A 19,830-nucleotide genomic window follows, 5' to 3' on the forward strand; every position below is an offset into this window, starting at 1 on the left:
GCGTGATGCTGAAATCTTTAAGTCGTGGGTGTAAAAACCTTTACATTGCCCCAATCCAAGAAGAACTCAGCACAAACCCCCTGCCACTAACTGATGTAGCATTCAGCAACATGCCAAAAGCCACATGTCAGAAGTGTGGATTAGAAGTTCCCCTTCCACTCCTGACAGAGCACATCAAATCTTGTGACGTCATGGATTTCTGTAGCGACGATAACCTGGCCAATGGGGAAACCAGTCGGCTTGAAGAGAGACAGTGTAAGAACTCTTAATGTTCAGCTTTTGTGAGAATTGGTATTGAAAAAACAGAAACCCCTTTTTTGAAAATAACACTCTTCTCAACCTCTAATCAGCAGGTGTGCAGGAATGTCCTGTCTGCACGAAGATGATTCCTACTGATATCATTGAGGTACATACTTCCTCGTGTGTGGAAAGGTATCTATGTACTTTTTATTCTCATTGTCTTTTCAGTCTTTGTCCTGCCTATTCTACAGTTGTAACAAAAATAATTTTGTGAGGGTAGAAGGGCAGGGAAAGAGGTGACACATGAAAGCGTTACATTTGAGGGAGACCAAGAAGCAATGCCTGGACCATCCAGATCTTCTACAGCTATTACAGATGGTAGGTGCTGTTCAGGCTTAGCAGTAGCATAGGAAAGTTAAGGAAGATATAATGTTACATCTGAAATTTTGAATTCTTTTTGCTGTCTCAACAACAAATATTGGTAATGAAACAACCTTATTTCCTTTGTTTTCATATTAGACTGGTTAACCATCACTGACCCCAGCAAGGCCATTTCTCAGTGTGCTGGCAGTTCTCTGCGTAATCATGATACAGAGAGTCCCTTACTTCTCAGCATGGACATCAGAAAAAGCCTTGAAGAACAGGACATGGCACTGATCTCCTTCTACAAGCGGCCTAATGTGGAATGGGGACGACCCCTCAATTGCAAACTTGAAGGTAGCTTCAGTTAAAAGCTACAATTGTCAAAATCTAACTCACTTATTTACCTTGTGCTTTTGCTACCAAAATTGACATTGTTTTACAGGAGATACTGCTATTGGAGAGGGCGTAACCCATTTTTTCTTCTCAACATGCATAGAAAAACTGAAGTCAGGGTTTTGCATAAATTTTGGTATGTATTTTTTTTTAGCATTTTCAGCATTGTCAAATTTCTAAAAGCTCCTCTTAATGTTGGCCAGACTATCACCAAAATAAAATGCAGTTTCTGAGGAATCACTCTCATACACACCCAGGGGAAACACAAATGCGGACAGAGCCATGTTCATTTCAGTGTATCGCCACATTTATTCTGTGGTCTCAACATCAACAAAGTAACAACACCACAAAGCTACAGTGCCACCTATGGACCAAACTTAGTATAGCACTTCTGGTAATCCAATATACTACAAGGCCTATTTCTTCTTATTGTTCTTGATTAATGTTTTTTATGTCTTAACAGCAGGTAAAAAGCTTACACGTCTTTTTGAGGGGGAGCCTGGGCATTTAGTCCCCTCAGCTTCTCACTTTCTAGTGGAGAGTGAGATGTTCATGATGGCGGGGAGAATGATAGGCCACTCCTTTCTTCATGGAGGACCATGGGTGCGTCTCAAAGCTCCAAAGTTCCATCCTTCCTTCCTCCACTTGCGTCGTTCTCTTGCGTCTTAGTCCCTCCCACCAGAGATGCATGGGAGAGACGCGAGGAAATAAAGAGAGGAGAGAGGAACGGAGGAGATTCGTTTTATAGAGCAATGGGACATCCTCTCCTTCGGAGCGTCACATGAAGCGACGAGTTTCAGTGATGACGGCATCAGCTGATCACCTCTGGATCATCTGTCAGTCATCTCTAACAGCTGTTTGTGCGTCTGGGCACGTGCGCTGTAATAACTCTGATCAAACAGAAACAGTAACAGAGATTTGTCTGTTCTTTTAACCAGTTAAACACACACGTAACCATAAAGAAAACTTGCTCTCTGTTTATTCTGTGTGCTGTTTAGAAGCTCACGGATCACTTTTCCGGTAAAATGCGTAATTGTGAGATTATTTATGAATTATTTATCCTTTATCTTGAGCCCATCTGATCGTGAACTCTGAAGCTTCAGAGTTCACGATCAGATAAAGTGGGTTATATTACTATCAATATGACCCACCTTATTGTGTCTCAGGAAGATATTATTGATCAGTCAGTTTTTTGTATTAATCCTCTGATTATATTGATTTGATGATGGTTGTGTTCAGTGTTTTGTGATCTAAACTCACAGCAAACCCTTTAATACCAGATTTATGATCAGTTTCTGAACGATCCTCTGTGCCCGTCTTCAGCTCGTCTTTTCTCTCATTAAACTCCGTTGTGTTTGTGAAGTTTCATGTGAAGTCTGAGCTGCTGCAGCGTCCAATCAGAGAGTGATATTCCATATGGGGGCGTGTCGGTCAGTGAAAAGACTTCCGCAAAGCCGGCTCTCGTGTCTCGTCGATCATAGCTCCTCCGATCAGTCTCCTCTCTCCTCTCTCCTCTCTCCTCTGAGCGCAATTATCGCTTTGGGACAGTCTTCAAAATGGCGACTGGGAAAGTACTTCCGGTGTCGTGGAGGAGATAGGACGGAGGAAGCACGAAGTTAACGCATTGAGACGCACCCCAAGTCTTCAGGGACTCAGCCCTGCTTTTGTACATATTCTGCTTGGTGGGAGTCCTGACACTGCCACCGTTACATTGGAGGACTGTCCAGACCTGGACATCAGGGAAACAATTAGGCTTGTATGTTTAATTAAAAAACAGTTTTCTGTCTTTCGGTAATACGTTGTACAATGTGGATACCTTTTTATTTGATCAATCTTTATTTGTATAGCGCCAATTCATAACAAGTGTTATCCCAAGACACTTAACAGTAGAGCATAAAACTCTTCATTTTGTGGATACACATATAAACATATATAAAAACTAGTGCTGTCAGACGATTAAAAAAAATAATCTAATTAATTAGCGGATATATTATTAATAAATCTAATTAATCACATTTTAATCTCATATCTGCTTAAAGTACCCTAATAAAGAATTTGAATTCTAGGATATTATAAAATTTTTGTGCATGACTAATCAAATGAATACACTAAGAAGTGAAGATTTATAAATCCACATTTTTATTGGTGATTAAATAAAACAAAAGTCAGGGCAACTTGTCCAGAAAATTCTTAGCTCAATCAGGCAACTCAAATTTCACTTTCAGTGTGTTTCATAAATCAAATTCAAAATAAGAAAAAGGTTGAGGACATCCAGCAAACCAGTTAGGCCTGATGCATTATTAAAGAATGTAGTAAAAATATAGATAAACCAATTCAATAATAAAACAAGACTAAGTCTTAAATATGCCATTCCTGTTGTCACATGGGCTTTGTTTTGTTTGACTAGAGACGCATGTGTGAAGTGACGTGCCACTGCCATGTACGAGTCCTCCTGCTGGCCAATATTAAAATGTTTGTGTGCTATGATTAATTGCGATACATTTTTATGACGCACTAATTTGTGGTGTAATTAATCTAATTAATGCACTAAAGTAACTGCCCTATAAAAAACAAAAACACATATGTATACAAATATATACTCCCAACACCAAAATGAATCCGTATATCCCTTTTATTGTGTATCCATTAGGAATGTGTGTTAATATCAGCAGAGTATTTGTATCAGCCCACAACATGCCATCACTAACTGCCATCTCTGGTATCCATTGTCCTTGACGAGATATTTTACATCCCTTATTGTCTTAAAGCTTGAAGGGGGATCCATACTGTCTGATAAAGATAAACAAAGCATCCAGGACTTGGCCTTTGCATGGGACCTCCCTTCCCTAACTGAGAACAACAGGAGGTGGCTTTTTGAGAAGCTGTTGATCCATGCTGTGAGTGAAACTTAGTTTGATAAATGTCTATCCAAACAGACTGTACATTTGTTTTTGAGTCTTTTGAGTTACTTTTTGGTAAAATAAAAAAATAAAAAATACTGCACTTTTTCCTGATGGTTTCTGTTCTTACTCTCTTTTTACTTTTAACAGGTAATAGGACGTGTGACACGGCAAATAAAACAGCTGAGACGAGGTCTTAAAGAGACACCATTGTGGACACTGATGACCAAAAGACCTGACACAGTGGCCCTACTCTTTCCTAAAGATGTGGCAGGAAATGTCTGCGCGGAGGTTGAATTTATTTTAATATTATCTTTTAGTGCTGTAGAAAATGTTTTTTATACCTTGTAGGCATCCATTACTGTCCATTTTTGTCTTGTTCTTGTTACTGATGTATTCCTATACATTACTTACAATTGACATCATTGGTATCAACCAGTTATGTTTGACCAAAGAGTGTAACGAGTATTGATTTAAGAATCAAAATTATTGTCTTAGTCATTCTATTTTCTTTTTTTCAACATAGGTACTTCTTCAGCGAATCACATGGCCTCGTGAGGATGACAGTGATGATGAAGACTGTTCCATCGAAACTAAGTGCCGCATGTCAGGCTATCTGCGACAGTTCATAACCAATGGTAAGTTTACTCGTCTTAAGAGTTTGTCTAATCTTCTGTTAAGTTAAGCTGTTTGTGCAATAGTTGGCTATTTATTCTAATGACTAATCATCACCCATTTGAATCTACTTCGTAGCAACACCAGCTGAACTCACCAACTTGGTGAAATTCTGGACCGGATGGGAGGTCGTACCACAGAGTCTCTCTGTGGAAATCATTGGGGGCAGATACCCCACATCATCTACCTGTTTTGAGACCTTGCGCATTCCAGGGCATTATAAGGACTACCCATCTTTCAAAAATGACATCCTGGCCTGTATTTGCACTTGTCATACTGGATTTGGTCTTGTGTGAGCTACATCTGGGCCTCAGTTTATGCTTATCAGACATAGTGGCTGAAGTTAAATGTTGTTTTCAAGCTTAGGTGTTCATTATGTTTTGAAGTTGTACAGATATAGTTCTCTTTCTTTTATCTCAGACATGTAGATTCTTCACGTACCTTGACATGTTTCGGCGGAAACTTCCGCCTTCCTCAGAAGTGTCAACAGATGATAGATATGACGTGTTAAATCAGCTGGTGTTATGGAGGTGTGACTCTCCTGTTAATTTTTCTGACGGGGTCACGCTGTCCATTCCCCTGAGCAGGACGCTGCTCCAGGTGTGTGAGAGCATGTATGCCCCCACCTCCCTGTGCATCGTCCCTGGGTCCCGTTTCCTGAATTACGAATAGGGAAGCCATTGAGATCAGGAAACAGGGCCCAGGGATGATGAACAGGGAGGTGGGGGCATACATGCTCTCACACACCTGGAGCAGCGTCCTGCACAGGAGAACAGACAGCGGGACGCGTGACCCTCCTGTCAGAAAATTTGACAGGAGGGTAACACCAGCAGATTTAACACGTCACACCTATCATCTGGTGACATTTCTGAGGAAGGCGGAAGTTTCCGCCGAAACATGTCAAGGTAGGTGAAAAATCTACATGTCTGAGATAAAGGAAAGAGAACTATATCTATGTTTTCAAGCTTGTTCAGATTGATCTGACAGTACATTAAAGGTTCAACACAAAACAAGTCTTCCTGATCATTTTATTTAGGTATCTTGAAATTGCTCACAAAATTGAACTGCAGATATGTAGATATCACAGCCCAAAGACTGGGATGCAGCTCTTGGGTTGATTGCATCTCTCAAAGATGTCAGTTGTTCATCAGTCAGTGGGCATGCAGTGTGTGGAACAATGACACTCAAGTGATCATCACAAGGAAGTCCACTTTCTTCCTAGTCAATGTTGGGGATATCCATGCCCTACAAATAGAAAGCATTTTAGATTGTATAAAGTAAAAGTGGACACACTTCAAAATATTTTGTGCTTTTAGCAGATCTGATTCAATATCTTTAATTAAATGATTTGTTCTAATTACACATATGCATAACCTCTATGCTGTCTGGTCCCGGAACTGGATTATGTGTGCGACCAAGTTCCCACAGCTGGTTAGGAGTCATGTGGCCCTCTGTTCTTAGTGAATGGTTGTCCCAGCCACTGTGGAAAGTATCGAGGTCATCCTGCAGGCGTGGGAGGAACACAAAGTGGCAGCAGAAGAGGTGCATTTCATTGGCGATGCTGAGGAAGCCTTCTTCTTCAAGGTAGTGGAGAACATCATAGTAGATGCAGGTTACAGCTGTCCACAGGTCTCTCCACAGCCGCTCAATTCTGGAAAATGTAAATACATTTTTAAAAAATAATCAAAAAAGTGTTTCTAATTATCTGTTTAATTTGTTTAAAATATTTTTATCCCCAATGGATGCACAAAAAATAAATGTTAAAATATCAAATATATTTCAAACAATGAATTTCTTTATTTTGTATTTTTGCACAACCCACTTAAGATTTAGAACTTGTTTCATACATACTGCATGTCAATACAGCCTATGCATATGTGAAAAAAAATTGTACATGAAAGTTCCCCAGTAAGTAGTTGTCTGCCAACATACTACCACAGCACAGTATGAAAGAGGTGGCAACCTAGCATCTGGTATCACTATTACTGAACATACCGTTGGTTATGAACACTCTTCCCGGATATAAATGTTTGTATGTCAGTATGTTGCTCTCTTTCCTCCTTTTCTAAATTGATGAGACTGTGAAGCTGTGTCAGTTCGTTTAAAATAGCTGGACAAACAGTCAATTGACCTGACAAAGCATTCAAAAACACAAGTTCTTGTGTGCAAGTAAACTCCAAGAAGTCTAGGTCCAGAGGCATACGTCCCAGAATATTCTCCAATCGAGAGCGAAGCCTTTCCAAAAGATGATTAAGCAGTTGCTCCTAGGAGAGAAAAAATTAAATTAAAAAAATTACCCATAGAAAAGCAGACCCATGATAAGTTCTACTATTTAGAGAGTGCAACTTGTAATAGTAATTGCTTCAGATACTTGAACAGTTTAAAATTAGATGGCTATTGACAATTATTACACAACAACTCGACAGTGACCTTCTGATCCTCACTCTCTACATTTATAACTAGCAGGTATCTGCGTGAAAGAGTCCTTTCTCATGCGCAACCCTAAAGTGGTATATAAAATGAATGTTAAACTATTGTATCACAAAATCAATTTAAAATTCACCGGATGAAAGGCGAATCTGGGCCTCTGCAGGACAATATTAATCATTTACGGCTGTCATGTCCCACCTCGGTGAAGTTCGTTTCAGGTTGGATCTTCCCAGGCACTTGTTGGTCCTTATATCCATACAACTGCTTAACCGTCGAAGACCCAACGCAAAACTAACTTCACAGCGGTGCACAACCAGACTGCTGCGTAAAGCAGGTAGGTCCGTGGAGATATGCCCGCTGTTCCCCCACCCCCATGCACCCAAGGGCGGCGGCCAAAAGAAAACTGACTAATGTAAATTACGTTATACTGCAACCGTGTATCACAGTTTAAATGTCGGTGTTTAAAGAGCAACTCGGGTTTTTTGACACCTGGACCTTATTTATAGGTGTTTGCATGCTCTATACTCATTCAGACAAACATCGTGCAGCTCGGAGTCCTTCAGAAGTTATTTAGATCCAACCGATTTTAGCCGCACTTCGCGGAGGCCATGGCAAGGGAGCTTCGGCGCGGCACATAATCTCTGCAAAATCGCTCATTTCGGCTATATTTTGTCATCCATCGCTATCCATCGTTATCACAAACACGCTCCTCTTCTGTTGCCATAGGCGAACACTGTCCACAAGCGCACCACCAGTTCGCATTGAGTCGTGGACATGCTAAATAAGGTCCAGGTGTCAAAAAACCGGAGTTGCCTTTTAATGTCAGTAATACTCACCGAAGCGATATCTCTTCCGTTGCTCGACATGGCTGAGTAGCCGGTTTCTTCTTGTCTCGTTTGTTTGTATGTTTTTTTTTAACTTCTTTTGTTCTCTTCCTCCGTATTTTTCTCCTTCTGTTCGCTGCTCCTCTTCTCACGGTACCTCTTCTGCTTTGCAAAACGAATTGACCCTTGGTGACCTGTCATGGTGTCAAATGACCAGTGGAGCGTAACCTGATTGGCTGAGCGTTGTACGACTTGACCAAGGGATCGATTGCTTCTCCTTGGTTACCCGGATGTTGAGACTGGATTATTTTTGACACTGAATTTCCTGACACTGAATTTTCTGGCACCGAATTTCTCGAGACATAGATATTTTTTTATGTTGAATTCTTTTTAACACTGATTTTTTTTCGACTGGATTTTTTGAGATGTTGAATTTTTTTACACTGAATTTATTTCAACATGGACAAATATAAAAGGAGGAGAATAACCAATCAGCGCTTGAAATTCGATGTTTTTTAATATTCAAAGTCCAATTTCGATGCTGAAAAAATTCAGTGTGAGAAATTCATGTTCAAATCCTGATGGCACAGTTATACTTCCATACCCTTTTACCCTTAATGTTTACAGCCTATGTTGATCTCAGGACCAAGAGAAAAGCCTTTGACATTGTCATGGCAGTAAGGAGACTTCAGGAGGAGAAAAAAATTCTTGTCATGGAGATGAACCACCATTGGAAATCTCTTTCAGCTCGTGGTAAATCTCTAAAGGGACAGTCCTGCTTGGTTTCTGGAGCAGTGATTCAAAGTATGTATTTGAATTTCACATTGCATGAATGTGCAAATCAAAGTCTGCTGATAACATTACTAAAACAGTTTTTAACTCTTAATGTTAATTTAAGATTCACCATGGAACCTAAATGAAGATGAGTTACAGGGTCTGCACAGTGTCATTGGAAAAAAGCAGCAGAAGATCAGAGAGATGATGACTCATGCAAGACGCTGCTACCTGCAAGTTTTGTCTGGAGCAGAGGACATCGACTTCCTGCAAGATGATCAGGCTGATTACTCTGATAGTGATTCTGAAGGTTCAGATGATGCACTGTGGAAGCCCAATCAAAGGGCCTTCAGTGCTTTTAACTTATTCACCTAAATCAGATGCTTAAAAGATCCATGTATCATTTCATATGGACATTACAATCAAAGCAACAATATACAGGAATTCAGTTGGATGGAATTTGGTGCTGCGGCAGCACGGTGGAATATAGCTGAGCACTTGGAGCTAACACAACCTGATGCTGGTTTGTGGATTTTTCATTTTCACTGAATGTTTTTTAGCAGGTTTGAATGTTTTGCATTTTATTATTCAAAATTTCAACCTCATGCAATTTTTATGTATGATTTTATTGAAAATCTTTAGGACATATTTTTTGCTGTGATTCTGAGTACTTCATCAGTCTGGTTGTCTTGTTGTCTTCAGCTGTGATGTGACTTACCAATTTGCATCATTTATTTTGTTTTGCTTCTTCTTGATAATAAAGACTATTTTTGCAAACTTGGCTTTGTGAATTCATAAAAACTTGGATAATCCTTGAAAATGTCATTGCTTAGCAGGCTTTGGTGTTCTAATAAAAATGTAAAATTGTGCTAAAAGAATGATATTAAAAATAAATGCTTCACTGTGTTAAGCCTTGGTCCTATTGAAATCATTGAAACAAAACAATACATCCCTCCAGAGCAACCTAAGATCTTTTTCAATATTGGAAGCAATGAAATTACACATCGATCCAAAAAATGTGGACAATGGGCCTAAATTTATAAATCCCTGTATCTACATTTATAGAACAGAAAGTGCATTTCATACTTCGGAAACCGGAAGTGGTAAAAGGACCGTTTCACATTTTTAGAAAATTAAAAAAATTATTAACAATAGAACAGCATATTAAAATTTTTTTAAATAAAAACACTCAAGTGGTTTTTCTGTAAGTAATTAGGCTAACAAGTTTTTTAAATACATTATCAAGAAAGAACTTTAAAGGTGGCCCTATGCTCCCTTCAAATTTAGAACTACAACCTTTGGATTGATTTGCATGAAGCAATATGGCGCGGTTGGCGGGAGTTGTAGTTTTTTTTCTTTATGAAATATTAGTGTTTGATTATCAAAAAGTGGCAGTTGTTAAAACTGGAAAAAGTAGTACACTCGGACATATATGATGATGATAAACCAATGTATATAATCAGATTTCACATATCAAATTTCTTAATAGGAGAACTTTAATTTAACCCTTTTTTATTGTGCCCTTATCTGTTGATTATATCCATGTGATAGCAGGGCTCAAGAGGTTTCCATAACACTTTGTACCATGTCTGTACCCCTTTCTGTTGATGAGTTATAACCATTTGAATATCCTCAGAAGTCAGCAGTCAGGGGCTTGTATTTCAAAGCAGGAAGCATGTAGAGCCTTCATACTGACATATGTTACTCTCCACTTCAAGACCTTTCCAACGATGTATGTGGTTTAGATATCAGACAATTTTTGAATTTTCAGATTTCAGGGCTGCAGGCCGGCAGATGAGTGGGTTCGGAAAGGGACTTGACAGTCAACTGATAAAATTAGACTTTAAGCTCTTTTTTTTTTTACTTTTTTTTTTACTTTTTTTTTTTGCATTTATTTTGTAATTATGTACTGACCAAAATGAGACAGCCTTAGATTGAGATAGACAGTGTTTAAAACACTTCATTGTCTTTTTTACACTCCTTACATACCAAAAAAGATCACACCCCAGATCTTTGTGAAAAGTGTCTGGAGGTTGGTAGCTACTATCAGTACCTCTGGCAATGTAAACTGATTAAAAGGTTTTGAGGTATAATCTCTCAAGAACTAAGTAATATCTTTCTTGCAGGTTGAATTTTAAAGGGACCCAGGCTTTTTGTGGTCGGCCTGCCATCTAGACATTTAACACTTATGCTGCGTTTCCACCAAACAGTACGGGTCGGTTCAGTACGGTTTGGGACGGTTTGGGACGGTTTGGGACAGTTATGTCTCATCCCGTTTGCGTTTCCACAGCAAACTGTGCCCTCTCGTGGTGGGCGGCGTGTAAGCCGCATGCCGGAAGCCACAGCTGGTAAACAATAGCGCGACGCCGTAGCAGCTTACCCCGCGATTAAATCCAACAAAGAAGAAAACGCGACACAGTAAACAAAGAGCATGGATGAAAGACATGCAGCATTTCGTCCTCTCTGTGATTTTCATGTAACTCTCTGTTACAAAGTGCAATCAAGATTCGTTTCAGAGAAGTCTGTGTGCTGCCAGGAGAAATGCGGCCGCTGTGGGGGTAAGTGACGATTCTTTTGACCAATCAACCGTCTGCAGTGTGTTGCTCCACCTCCCGAGAGCGGATCGGTTCAGTCTGGCACCCATACGAAAGGGTCCCAAAAAAGTGGGACGGCTCGTCTCGGTTTTTAGGGATCCGTCCCGGGATGAGTCTGTGGAAACGCCGCTAGAAGCGCACCGTACCGAGACGAACCGACCCGGACTGCTTGGTGGAAACGCGGCTTTACACACTCACAGCTTAATCCATGTGACAAGCTACTGTTATGGACCAAGTGTCTTCTGATTTCTGATTAACTCGATAAAAGATTTACTTTCAAATGTCAGTGATATGCAGAGATGGTCAGGGTTCTCCTTCATTCAGAATTAGTGTTGTATTGAGAGGCAATCAGAGGTGTTTTACAGAGCTGTGGTCTCTTCTTTTTGATTATTTGCTGACGGATCAGTCAGAGATCGATGGCCAAGCACCTGTAGAATAACATTAAAGTTCATTTTTATTCATTCATGTTCTAGACTGCTTATCCTTTTTTGGGGTCGCAGGGGGCTGGAGCCTATCTGAGCTGTCATCGGGTGAGACTAGGGTACACCCTGAACCAGTTGCCAGCCAATTGCTGGGCAACATAGGGAGACATACAACCATTTTCTATCAGACTCACCTAAGGGCAATTTGGAGTCACTAATTAACCAAATGAGCATGTATTGGTCTGTGGGAGAAAGTCTGAGTACTCAGAGAGAACCCATGCATGAACAGGAAGAGCATGCAAACTTTACATAAAAGAGTCCTGCCTGACCCAGGGATTGAATCAGCAACCCTCTTGCTGTGAGGCACATGCACTACCTGCTGCACCACCATGCCGTCCAGTTTGTACTGAACTTGAACTTTTTATATATTTATCTATTTATTTCTTCCCAATCAAAAAAAAAATCTGTGATGTGATCTGATGAACTATGATGCTATTTTGCTATATATTGTATTTATGTTCATTAAGAGATACTTTTCTTAACTTAAGCTGCCTACACTTTCACATAGTTGAGACTATCCAGCTGGAATAGAATAGAATGCTCTTTATTGTCACTCTCAGTGTGCTTAGTGTACAACAAAGTTGGAAGTGTATATGTCCTTTGAGGGGCCGATGATCTTCAGGGCTGTTTCCACAGTCTTCTGAGGCCTCGCTCTGTCTGCCTGAGTGCAGCTCCTGTACCAGGTGATGATGCAGTATGTCAGCAGGCTCTCTGTGCACGAGCGGTAGGAGGCCAGCAGCCTCCTGTCCAGATTGTTCTTCCTGTAGACTCAGGAAATGTAGCCTATGAGTCTTAATGAATGATGAGATGTTGTCTGTCCAGGAGAGGTCTTTCCAGATCTGGATTCACATGAACCTGACTGTGTGAACCCTCTCCATACACTTGCCGTTGATGTAGGGGGTGGCTTAGCACTGGTCCCCCTGAAGTTCACCATGTTCTCCTTCGTTTTTGTGGATTTCAGTGCCAAACTGCCAAACAAGTAAAAGGCTAAACATTTAATGCAGTAAATGTTGGATAATTGTTAAGATACTTCAGGGTGTGAAGGTACATGCTGATTTACAAGCCAGGCTCAGGGAATGATCATGATTAATAAAGTGCACTAAGACCATGATAGCCACTTAATGTTGTGTTCTTTCTCTTGTCATGAGTTCAAGATGATTGAAGGCAGTCATCGGCTCCTCAGGTCACCCCAAAGCTTGACTTTTGGCAGTCAGATGACTATTGACTGTTACAACCCCCAGAGCCCCAAACTTGGACACCTTCAAAATATTTACTGTTTGCAAACAAAACAACAAAACATTATGACACCAAAACAACATTTAATAATCCAACAACTCATAACAGGGCCACACACTGTGAAAACATTGTTGTGTTAAATTGCTGTGCATAAAGTGTAATAGGCTGCTAATAACTGGATAAATTACCATAGCTGAAACTAAGATTTACCTCATGAAGTGAACATATTAGTGAACAAAGTATACAAATTGAACTGAACAAAACATTAAATGTGGAACTTTTTTACAACTTAAACTGATCGGCCGGTTCCCATGTGTCATCCCATGTCTTGCCGCTGCCAGGATAGGAAAGACAGAGACATAAACACAGGAAATAAAGATCAGAGGCTAAAATTTCTTCTGACATATCAAGAAATTTCATGTCTATAATTTCCTTAGTAAACCTGTCTTTCACATTAATAATTAAGCTCTAGTAGTGAATTTCAAATGAGATAGCAACCACTGGATCACAGCATAAATCTTTTGTCGATAGTTCAACATACCGGTTCATGGTCGCTTACGGAGCACTTACCATTGTGAGCATGGTGCCCACCTCACTTTCACTTCTTCTCTGCCCTGGAAGGCAAGCAATAAGAAAAAGGGTGCAATTTGTTAAGAGAAAGGTGTTTTCTTTCATAGACAGAGCCATAACACATATGTGCACTTTTAAGTAGCTAAGTATTATGTAGAAATTCTTTATCTATTCAAATAATTTCTCAAGAACATAGACATCACAGCATAAAGTAGAATCTTTTTAAAAATATGACTTCAACATAAATTTAGCCCTCAGTAAACATGACATGCTATATGTAAGCCCAGGACTGGAGGCTTATGCAGAGGGTGACTGATATTTCACAGACCATTTTTGGTACCAGCTACAGAGTATCAATGATGATAGTAAAGATGTCTGTGCAGAAACTGAATACTACAAGAAAGCAGACACCCAGCCATAGACTGTTCACCCTGCTGCCATGTAGTATAAAATATAGAAGTATCCACTGCTGTAGCACCAGACTATAAAATATGTTCTTTGCTCAGACTGTAATACTCCTCAAACTTCACAATGGTTTGGTATTAGAAACCATAAACTGAATATCAAATTAATTTCCTTTTGCAACACATTGTTACAGAGTGGCCAATAAATACAACCCAGAACCTTGCTTTTACATTGTATTTCACAATGAAGCCAAACATAACAAAGGAGAACATACTTACATTTACCAGGCTTCGATTGGACAACATCCTCATACTTAAACACCCTCTGCTTCCTACGTCTTAGGCATTCTAAAAATAGAGAAAAAAGAATCTTATGGGGCTAGCCTAGCAATTTGAGAAGAACTATATGCCTACATAATAATATAAAGGGATATCTAACCTGTCTTTTTCTTTGCTTTTCTTTGTTTTGGTGGGAGGACAGGGCACAAAGATGACACAGGATATGGGGGGGACTGAGACATGGGAGAGGATGAAGGAAGGTGAGACAATGTGGAGGCCAGAGGAGGAAGAGAGGGAAGGGGGCATGGAGGATGAGAAGAGGTGGAGGTTGGTGAAGGATTAGTAGAGAGGGGAAACGGAGGATGAGAAGAGGTGGAGGCTGGTGGAGGATGAGTAGAGAGGGGAAACTGAGGATGAGAAGAGGTGGAGGTTGGTGGAGGATAAGAAGAGAGGGGAAATGAAGGGGGAAAAGAGGTGGAGGTTTGTGGAGAATGAGTAGAGAGAGGAAACGGAGGAAGAGAATAGGTGGAGGCTGGGGGAGGATCAGAAGAGAGGGGGAACAGAGGATGAGAAGAGGTGGAGGCTGGGGAATCATCAGAAGTGGTGGAGAGTGGTGGATGATGAGAGGAGAGGGGGAACGGAGGAGGGTAAGAGGAGAGGGGGGATGGAAGTTCAGTTGGCAGGCAGGATGTTGAAGGTTCAGAGGGGACAGAGGATGTAGGGTGACAGTTAGAAAGAGAAGAAGGTGAGGTATTTGGGATGAGGTGCAGGATGATTTCTTCCTCATCTCCTCCTGACTGTAGTGTCACAGGCTGAGCTGCTGGACAGCTGCTGTCCTCAGGGGGCCAAGGAACTGCTGCCGGTGGGCTGGTGACACTTGGGGAAGACAATCCTGCAAAAATGGAGAAAAAAATGTAAATATTCTCCTGTCACACCATTTTCATTCCTATGTTAAGGATAAAAACTAATTGTACCTGCATTCTGCATCATGAACTATTAGCTGCAGTCACATTAAACTTGTTGAGACAGATAATCCATCCCAGTGTGTGCTCATACTACATCCTTAGTTTATAAGACAGAGAGATGAAAAATCATGCAACCACACTGAGATGAACCATTGCACATTTTTGTGATACTAATCATCTGAATTTTGACTGGGAGTAAGTCTGAACACATGGTAAATGATCTGAGATTATTAACAGCATTGGCATCACTCAGGTATGGGCGTATCATTATCACGGTGTCCACTCAGATAACATGCTTGCCTGACATCTTTTGTTTCAGGCAACAGCAAAAGTTGTTCTCTCTAAAATGGCTTAGAAGTAAAGAGGTTGCAATGTAGCAATGAGCTAGATGTAAAGCCAGGGGTCTGTCTTTCTCACTTTTTGACACTGATTTATTCATCTTGAGAACCACTCCTCCAATCAACACCAAACTTGGCTGATTTCTTGCTTAGAACCTTAAGAACTTTCAATTTTCAGACAGTTTGAGTAAAATAATATGAGATGTGTAAACATTTTCATTATTTAAAAAAATGTGTTAGTGACTGACTTCTGAATTCACTATAGGTTGCAGTGCAGCAATAATCTGTCATAATTCAGAGGATGACATAGTGAAGTTTCAGGTATGGAGAACATTCAAGTGACTTAGTATTTAATGACACATGTAGTATCACCAGCATTCATTTAACACAACTTATGAAATAGCTAAAATTGAACTGAAAAATAAGCTCTGATTGCATGTGACAAGCTTCTTAAAGTTTTCACGATATCTCCCTTTGATTTTTACAAGGTAATCTGGTTGAGCTATACTCAAGAAAGCTGCAGTGACCATTACCAGGGCATGAGAAACTAGACAAGCACATTGTTAATGGGCACTAACGTGACACAGAGTCCACCAACAACTACGCTATAGGACAACAAAGTATAACATATCATAAGATAGTTTTATTATAAATAATCATAGTCTTACTTTTCAATAGGTGCTCATGCAGTTTCTTCATTTTCAGAAGAAATTCTTGAATGATCCCATCAGTCGGTCCAATGTGATGGACCATGTCCCCATAAAATACTCCGTTCCTGCCTTGATGGGCCATAAACAGGACTGGATATTTGTCCAAGGCATTCAGCTTCAAAACCTGAAAGACAGATTTTGAAGGGAAGAAAAATTTAAGTCTGTTATTATACCTCAACTCGAGAAACCAACAAAACAGAAGTAAAGGCACGTGTTCATCTTTTTCTAGATTATACTATCCTCCAGTTTACTGGAGTATAATATTTTATATCTTATCTAGGGCTGTCATTTTAACGCGTTAATTAGATTAATTAATTACACCGCAAATTAACACGTCATAAAAATTAACGTAATTAATCTGGATCCCAAACCCGCGAGGCGTTCAAAGACGCACTCATTTTCAAATGTCTAGCATTTACAAACCGTTTGTCCTACATGAAAAAAGTTGTGTTCTCGTCAGATTTTCAAATTTCTGACGGTCCCTGAATGTATCACATCTAGCAACATGCTTTGAGCCGAGGGAAGAGAGCGCTGTTAAAGGATAAGTTCGGTTCATACAGCTTTTACATTGTTTATAGAATGAAGTAGAACAAAATACTCACCCAGAAGGCTTATCTGAGATCCAAAATCGTGCAGCAGACGTCCGTATAATGGGATTCATCAGGGTATAGACAGCACCGCTCCTAAAACTGCAGTTCAGAGGTCATTACAGCCGCACAGCGCTGTCTGGAGTGACACAGACTGCAGCAGAGGACATCTGGGAGCCGACCATGATGGAATATTGGTGAAAAACACGAGTTTTTGGACGATTAATGCAGTTTTAAGGAGCGGCGCTGTCTATGCCCAGATGGATCCCATTATACGGACGTCCGCTGCACGATTTTGGATCTAAATATCTCCCGAAACACTGCTTGGATCAGGAAAGCCTTCTTGGTGAGTATTTTGTTCTACTTCATTCTATAAACAATGTAAAAGCTGTATGAACTGAACTTATCCTTTGACGGCGCTCTCTCTTCCCCCCGGTTCAAAGCATGTTGCTAGATGTGATATATTCACGGACCGTCGGAAATTTGAAAATCTGACGAGAACACCACTTTTTTCATGTAGGACAAAATCTACAGAAAATCAACCGTTTGCTCTAGCTCAATTCTGTAAAAAACAGGTAATTTTACACTCTCTACTGCATCAAACAAGTCCTGAATCATCGAAAAAGGTCTTGTATTTAAATCTAAAGAATTATATGAAAATTTGCTTCCATCTTCCTGGTGTCATGTTTCAGCTTGGGGCTGCTCTGCACCAATCAGTAACAGTTTGTGTGTTCAGAGCATGTGAAACTGAAAATACTTCACTTTTCTTTGATCCAAGACTTGAATAAAGTGTTTTGTACATAGTTCCTCACAGTTTTTAGCCTTTAGCCCTGGTTCTCTTGACCTCATAGAAGTATAGAAGTTCATATTGCAGTGAAAATGGAGTCCACATCGAGTAAAAATGTGAACAGTAGCAAAAAACGTCCTAAAAATCAAATCAGCTTATCTTAGGTGCAGGACTGTGTAGATTTTGTAAAGATAGAACCATAATACTTTTTTCATTTGTTCCTTATGCCTCAGTGTACCTAAAAATGTGTTGTATATATTCCCAACTTATTTTTAAATGTCTTTTAATGTAATTTTAATGTCCTGGAATTCAAATTCTTTATTTTGGGACCTTAAGCAGATATGAGATTAAAATGCAATTAATTAGATTAATTAATTACAAATCCTGTAATTAATTAGATTAATTTTTTTAATCGCCTGACAGCACTAATTTTATCTAATACAGAAACTTAGACCCCAGCACAGTGATGTGGGACTGTTAAGCTCTAGCTTGCCATTTGTGCGCATTATGGAGCGTTCCACCTCCTTTTACAAACCACCACCAAAAAGTGAAAGTGTTGTTACCATGAGCATACTAAAGAACTGTAATGGAGTCAATTAAGTAGTCAACTGAGAAAACATTTCTTCTGCCCTCAAGGGCAGTGGCTGGATCCTGTCTGAGGCGTAATAGATGGTATTAACCGCATACAGTATTTTAGCTCCAAATTGTTTCATCAAAAGGGATTAGAATGAGGATTATGATTAGCATTAGCAGTTAACGTGAAACACGCTAGTTCCAGTTAAATGAATAACTACATGATCACCTCATAACAGCCAAGCTTTTTGAAAATATGAAAATAAAATTGAAAATATAAATATGAAACTAAAAATGTGAATATGAAATTGTTGCTAGGCACCTGTTGGCTATGGCTGCCTTTTGAAGCAGCTCTCTCTTCTTTGTCCGATTCTTGTAATTGTTTTGTCTCTTTTTCGTCATCTTTGTATTTGGAGTGGCTCTTTACTTTATCTGGTTCATTGTTGGTCATGGACACCAAACTTTTTGTGGCTTCAGTGATATTTTTACTACTTTTTCTCCTGTGTTTGTCTGGAGATCCTACATGTAACCATGGCTGCATTGTTTACATGTGAAATCAGCTGTTAGCAGCCCGTAGCATGTCAATGCTAACTGGTGTAAAGCTTGATGATTTCCCTCAAGGTGAGGAGGAGGAGGTGAGGACAACATGCTGGTTCTCCGGTGTGAGCTCGGAGGTGACAACGTGGACCTGTCCTTCCATCCATTGTTGTTGGGAATGTGGGATTTATCTGGGATCTAACGTGGGATGGACGAGCTAGCCATGCTGGCCCAGCGGCAGAGGGGCTGCCAGAGGGCAGAGTGGCATCGTGCTGTTCACGGACGTGGCTGACAGAGCAAACACCGGACGCCACCGCCACATTGGAGAAGCCTTACCTGCTGTGAGCAGACAGGATCTAGGAGACAGAGACTGAACAGACTGCTGGGGAGGCTCAGTCCTGGACCCTGTGGAGGTGGAGGCTGGCTGACTGGACAATGATGGACAAGCTGTCATCATCTATTTTCTTATGGACTTTTTTTTCTTTTGCACTTTCTATACACTTTATTGTTTTTGTTTTCTTGATTGCTGCTGTGACTTCAATTTCGTTGTACTTGTTACAATGACAATAAAGTTCAATTCTATTCTTTTCTAAATATTTTGATCATTCTTACATTATGTCATTACGTGAATATGTATGCAGCATATAGATCAATGATTAAAATTACATGCACCACACAAGACTGATAGACAAATTAGATAATTATATAATGTATGAGAAACTAATCCCCTTGTGAAATCAAAGTGACTACAACTTACAGATATCTGGGCCGACTTTACTGTCCTGCATGCGTTTCGATTTTTCTTTACAGAAGACGACCAGGTGGAGTCTTTGAGCTCAGCCTGTTTTTTTTTTTTTTAATTTTTAATTTTCTGGCAGAGGACAAAGGCACTGAGTGCAGCTTCTGCACTGCAGTGCATTTGGGGCCTGGCAGGAGGGGCAACACTTGATTTTTGGCTTCGTCATTCTGAAAAAGAAAGTGAACATTGGATTATTTATGATACTATGTATGCTGTCACATGATATATGTATCAATTTGGATATGCAATTTGCAAACAGACAAATATAGCACAGAGCAACATTTTATGCAAACACAATATTTCTATTGCAATATGATTTTAGATAACAAATTGTCAATACTTGAAAAAATGTACAATCATTAAAAAGTGT

General features: G+C 39.9%; 1 protein-coding gene and 2 long non-coding RNA genes across 3 annotated transcripts; 1 reads left to right on the top strand and 2 right to left on the bottom strand.

The window, feature by feature from the left end:
* The first annotated feature begins 365 nt into the window (after positions 1 to 365).
* LOC141786483 (uncharacterized) lies at positions 366 to 5,243 on the top strand. The gene is made up of 7 exons (XM_074665106.1): positions 366 to 432; positions 760 to 957; positions 3,765 to 3,893; positions 4,047 to 4,187; positions 4,423 to 4,534; positions 4,650 to 4,863; positions 5,159 to 5,243. Exons 2-7 carry the CDS (start codon positions 919 to 921, stop codon positions 5,241 to 5,243), a joined length of 720 nt encoding a protein of 239 aa, XP_074521207.1. The 5' UTR covers positions 366 to 432; positions 760 to 918.
* Positions 5,244 to 12,997: 7,754 nt separating this feature from the next.
* Positions 12,998 to 14,235, bottom strand: LOC141786485 (uncharacterized). The gene is made up of 3 exons (XR_012597788.1): positions 14,165 to 14,235; positions 13,482 to 13,525; positions 12,998 to 13,245 (listed from the first exon to the last, which is right to left on the bottom strand). It is a non-coding gene; the product is annotated as an uncharacterized LOC141786485 (long non-coding RNA).
* A 99-nt stretch (positions 14,236 to 14,334) lies between these two features.
* LOC141786490 (uncharacterized) lies at positions 14,335 to 16,723 on the bottom strand. Its single transcript, XR_012597794.1, has 3 exons — positions 16,601 to 16,723; positions 16,136 to 16,301; positions 14,335 to 15,056 (listed from the first exon to the last, which is right to left on the bottom strand). It is a non-coding gene; the product is annotated as an uncharacterized LOC141786490 (long non-coding RNA).
* Between the last annotated feature and the right edge of the window lie 3,107 nt (positions 16,724 to 19,830).

This window comes from Halichoeres trimaculatus, unplaced genomic scaffold (genome assembly GCF_033239565.1).
Source record: "Halichoeres trimaculatus isolate MK-OKI-2021-1 unplaced genomic scaffold, fHalTri1.1 fHalTri1_scaffold_34, whole genome shotgun sequence".
Lineage (NCBI taxonomy): Eukaryota > Metazoa > Chordata > Actinopteri > Labriformes > Labridae > Halichoeres > Halichoeres trimaculatus.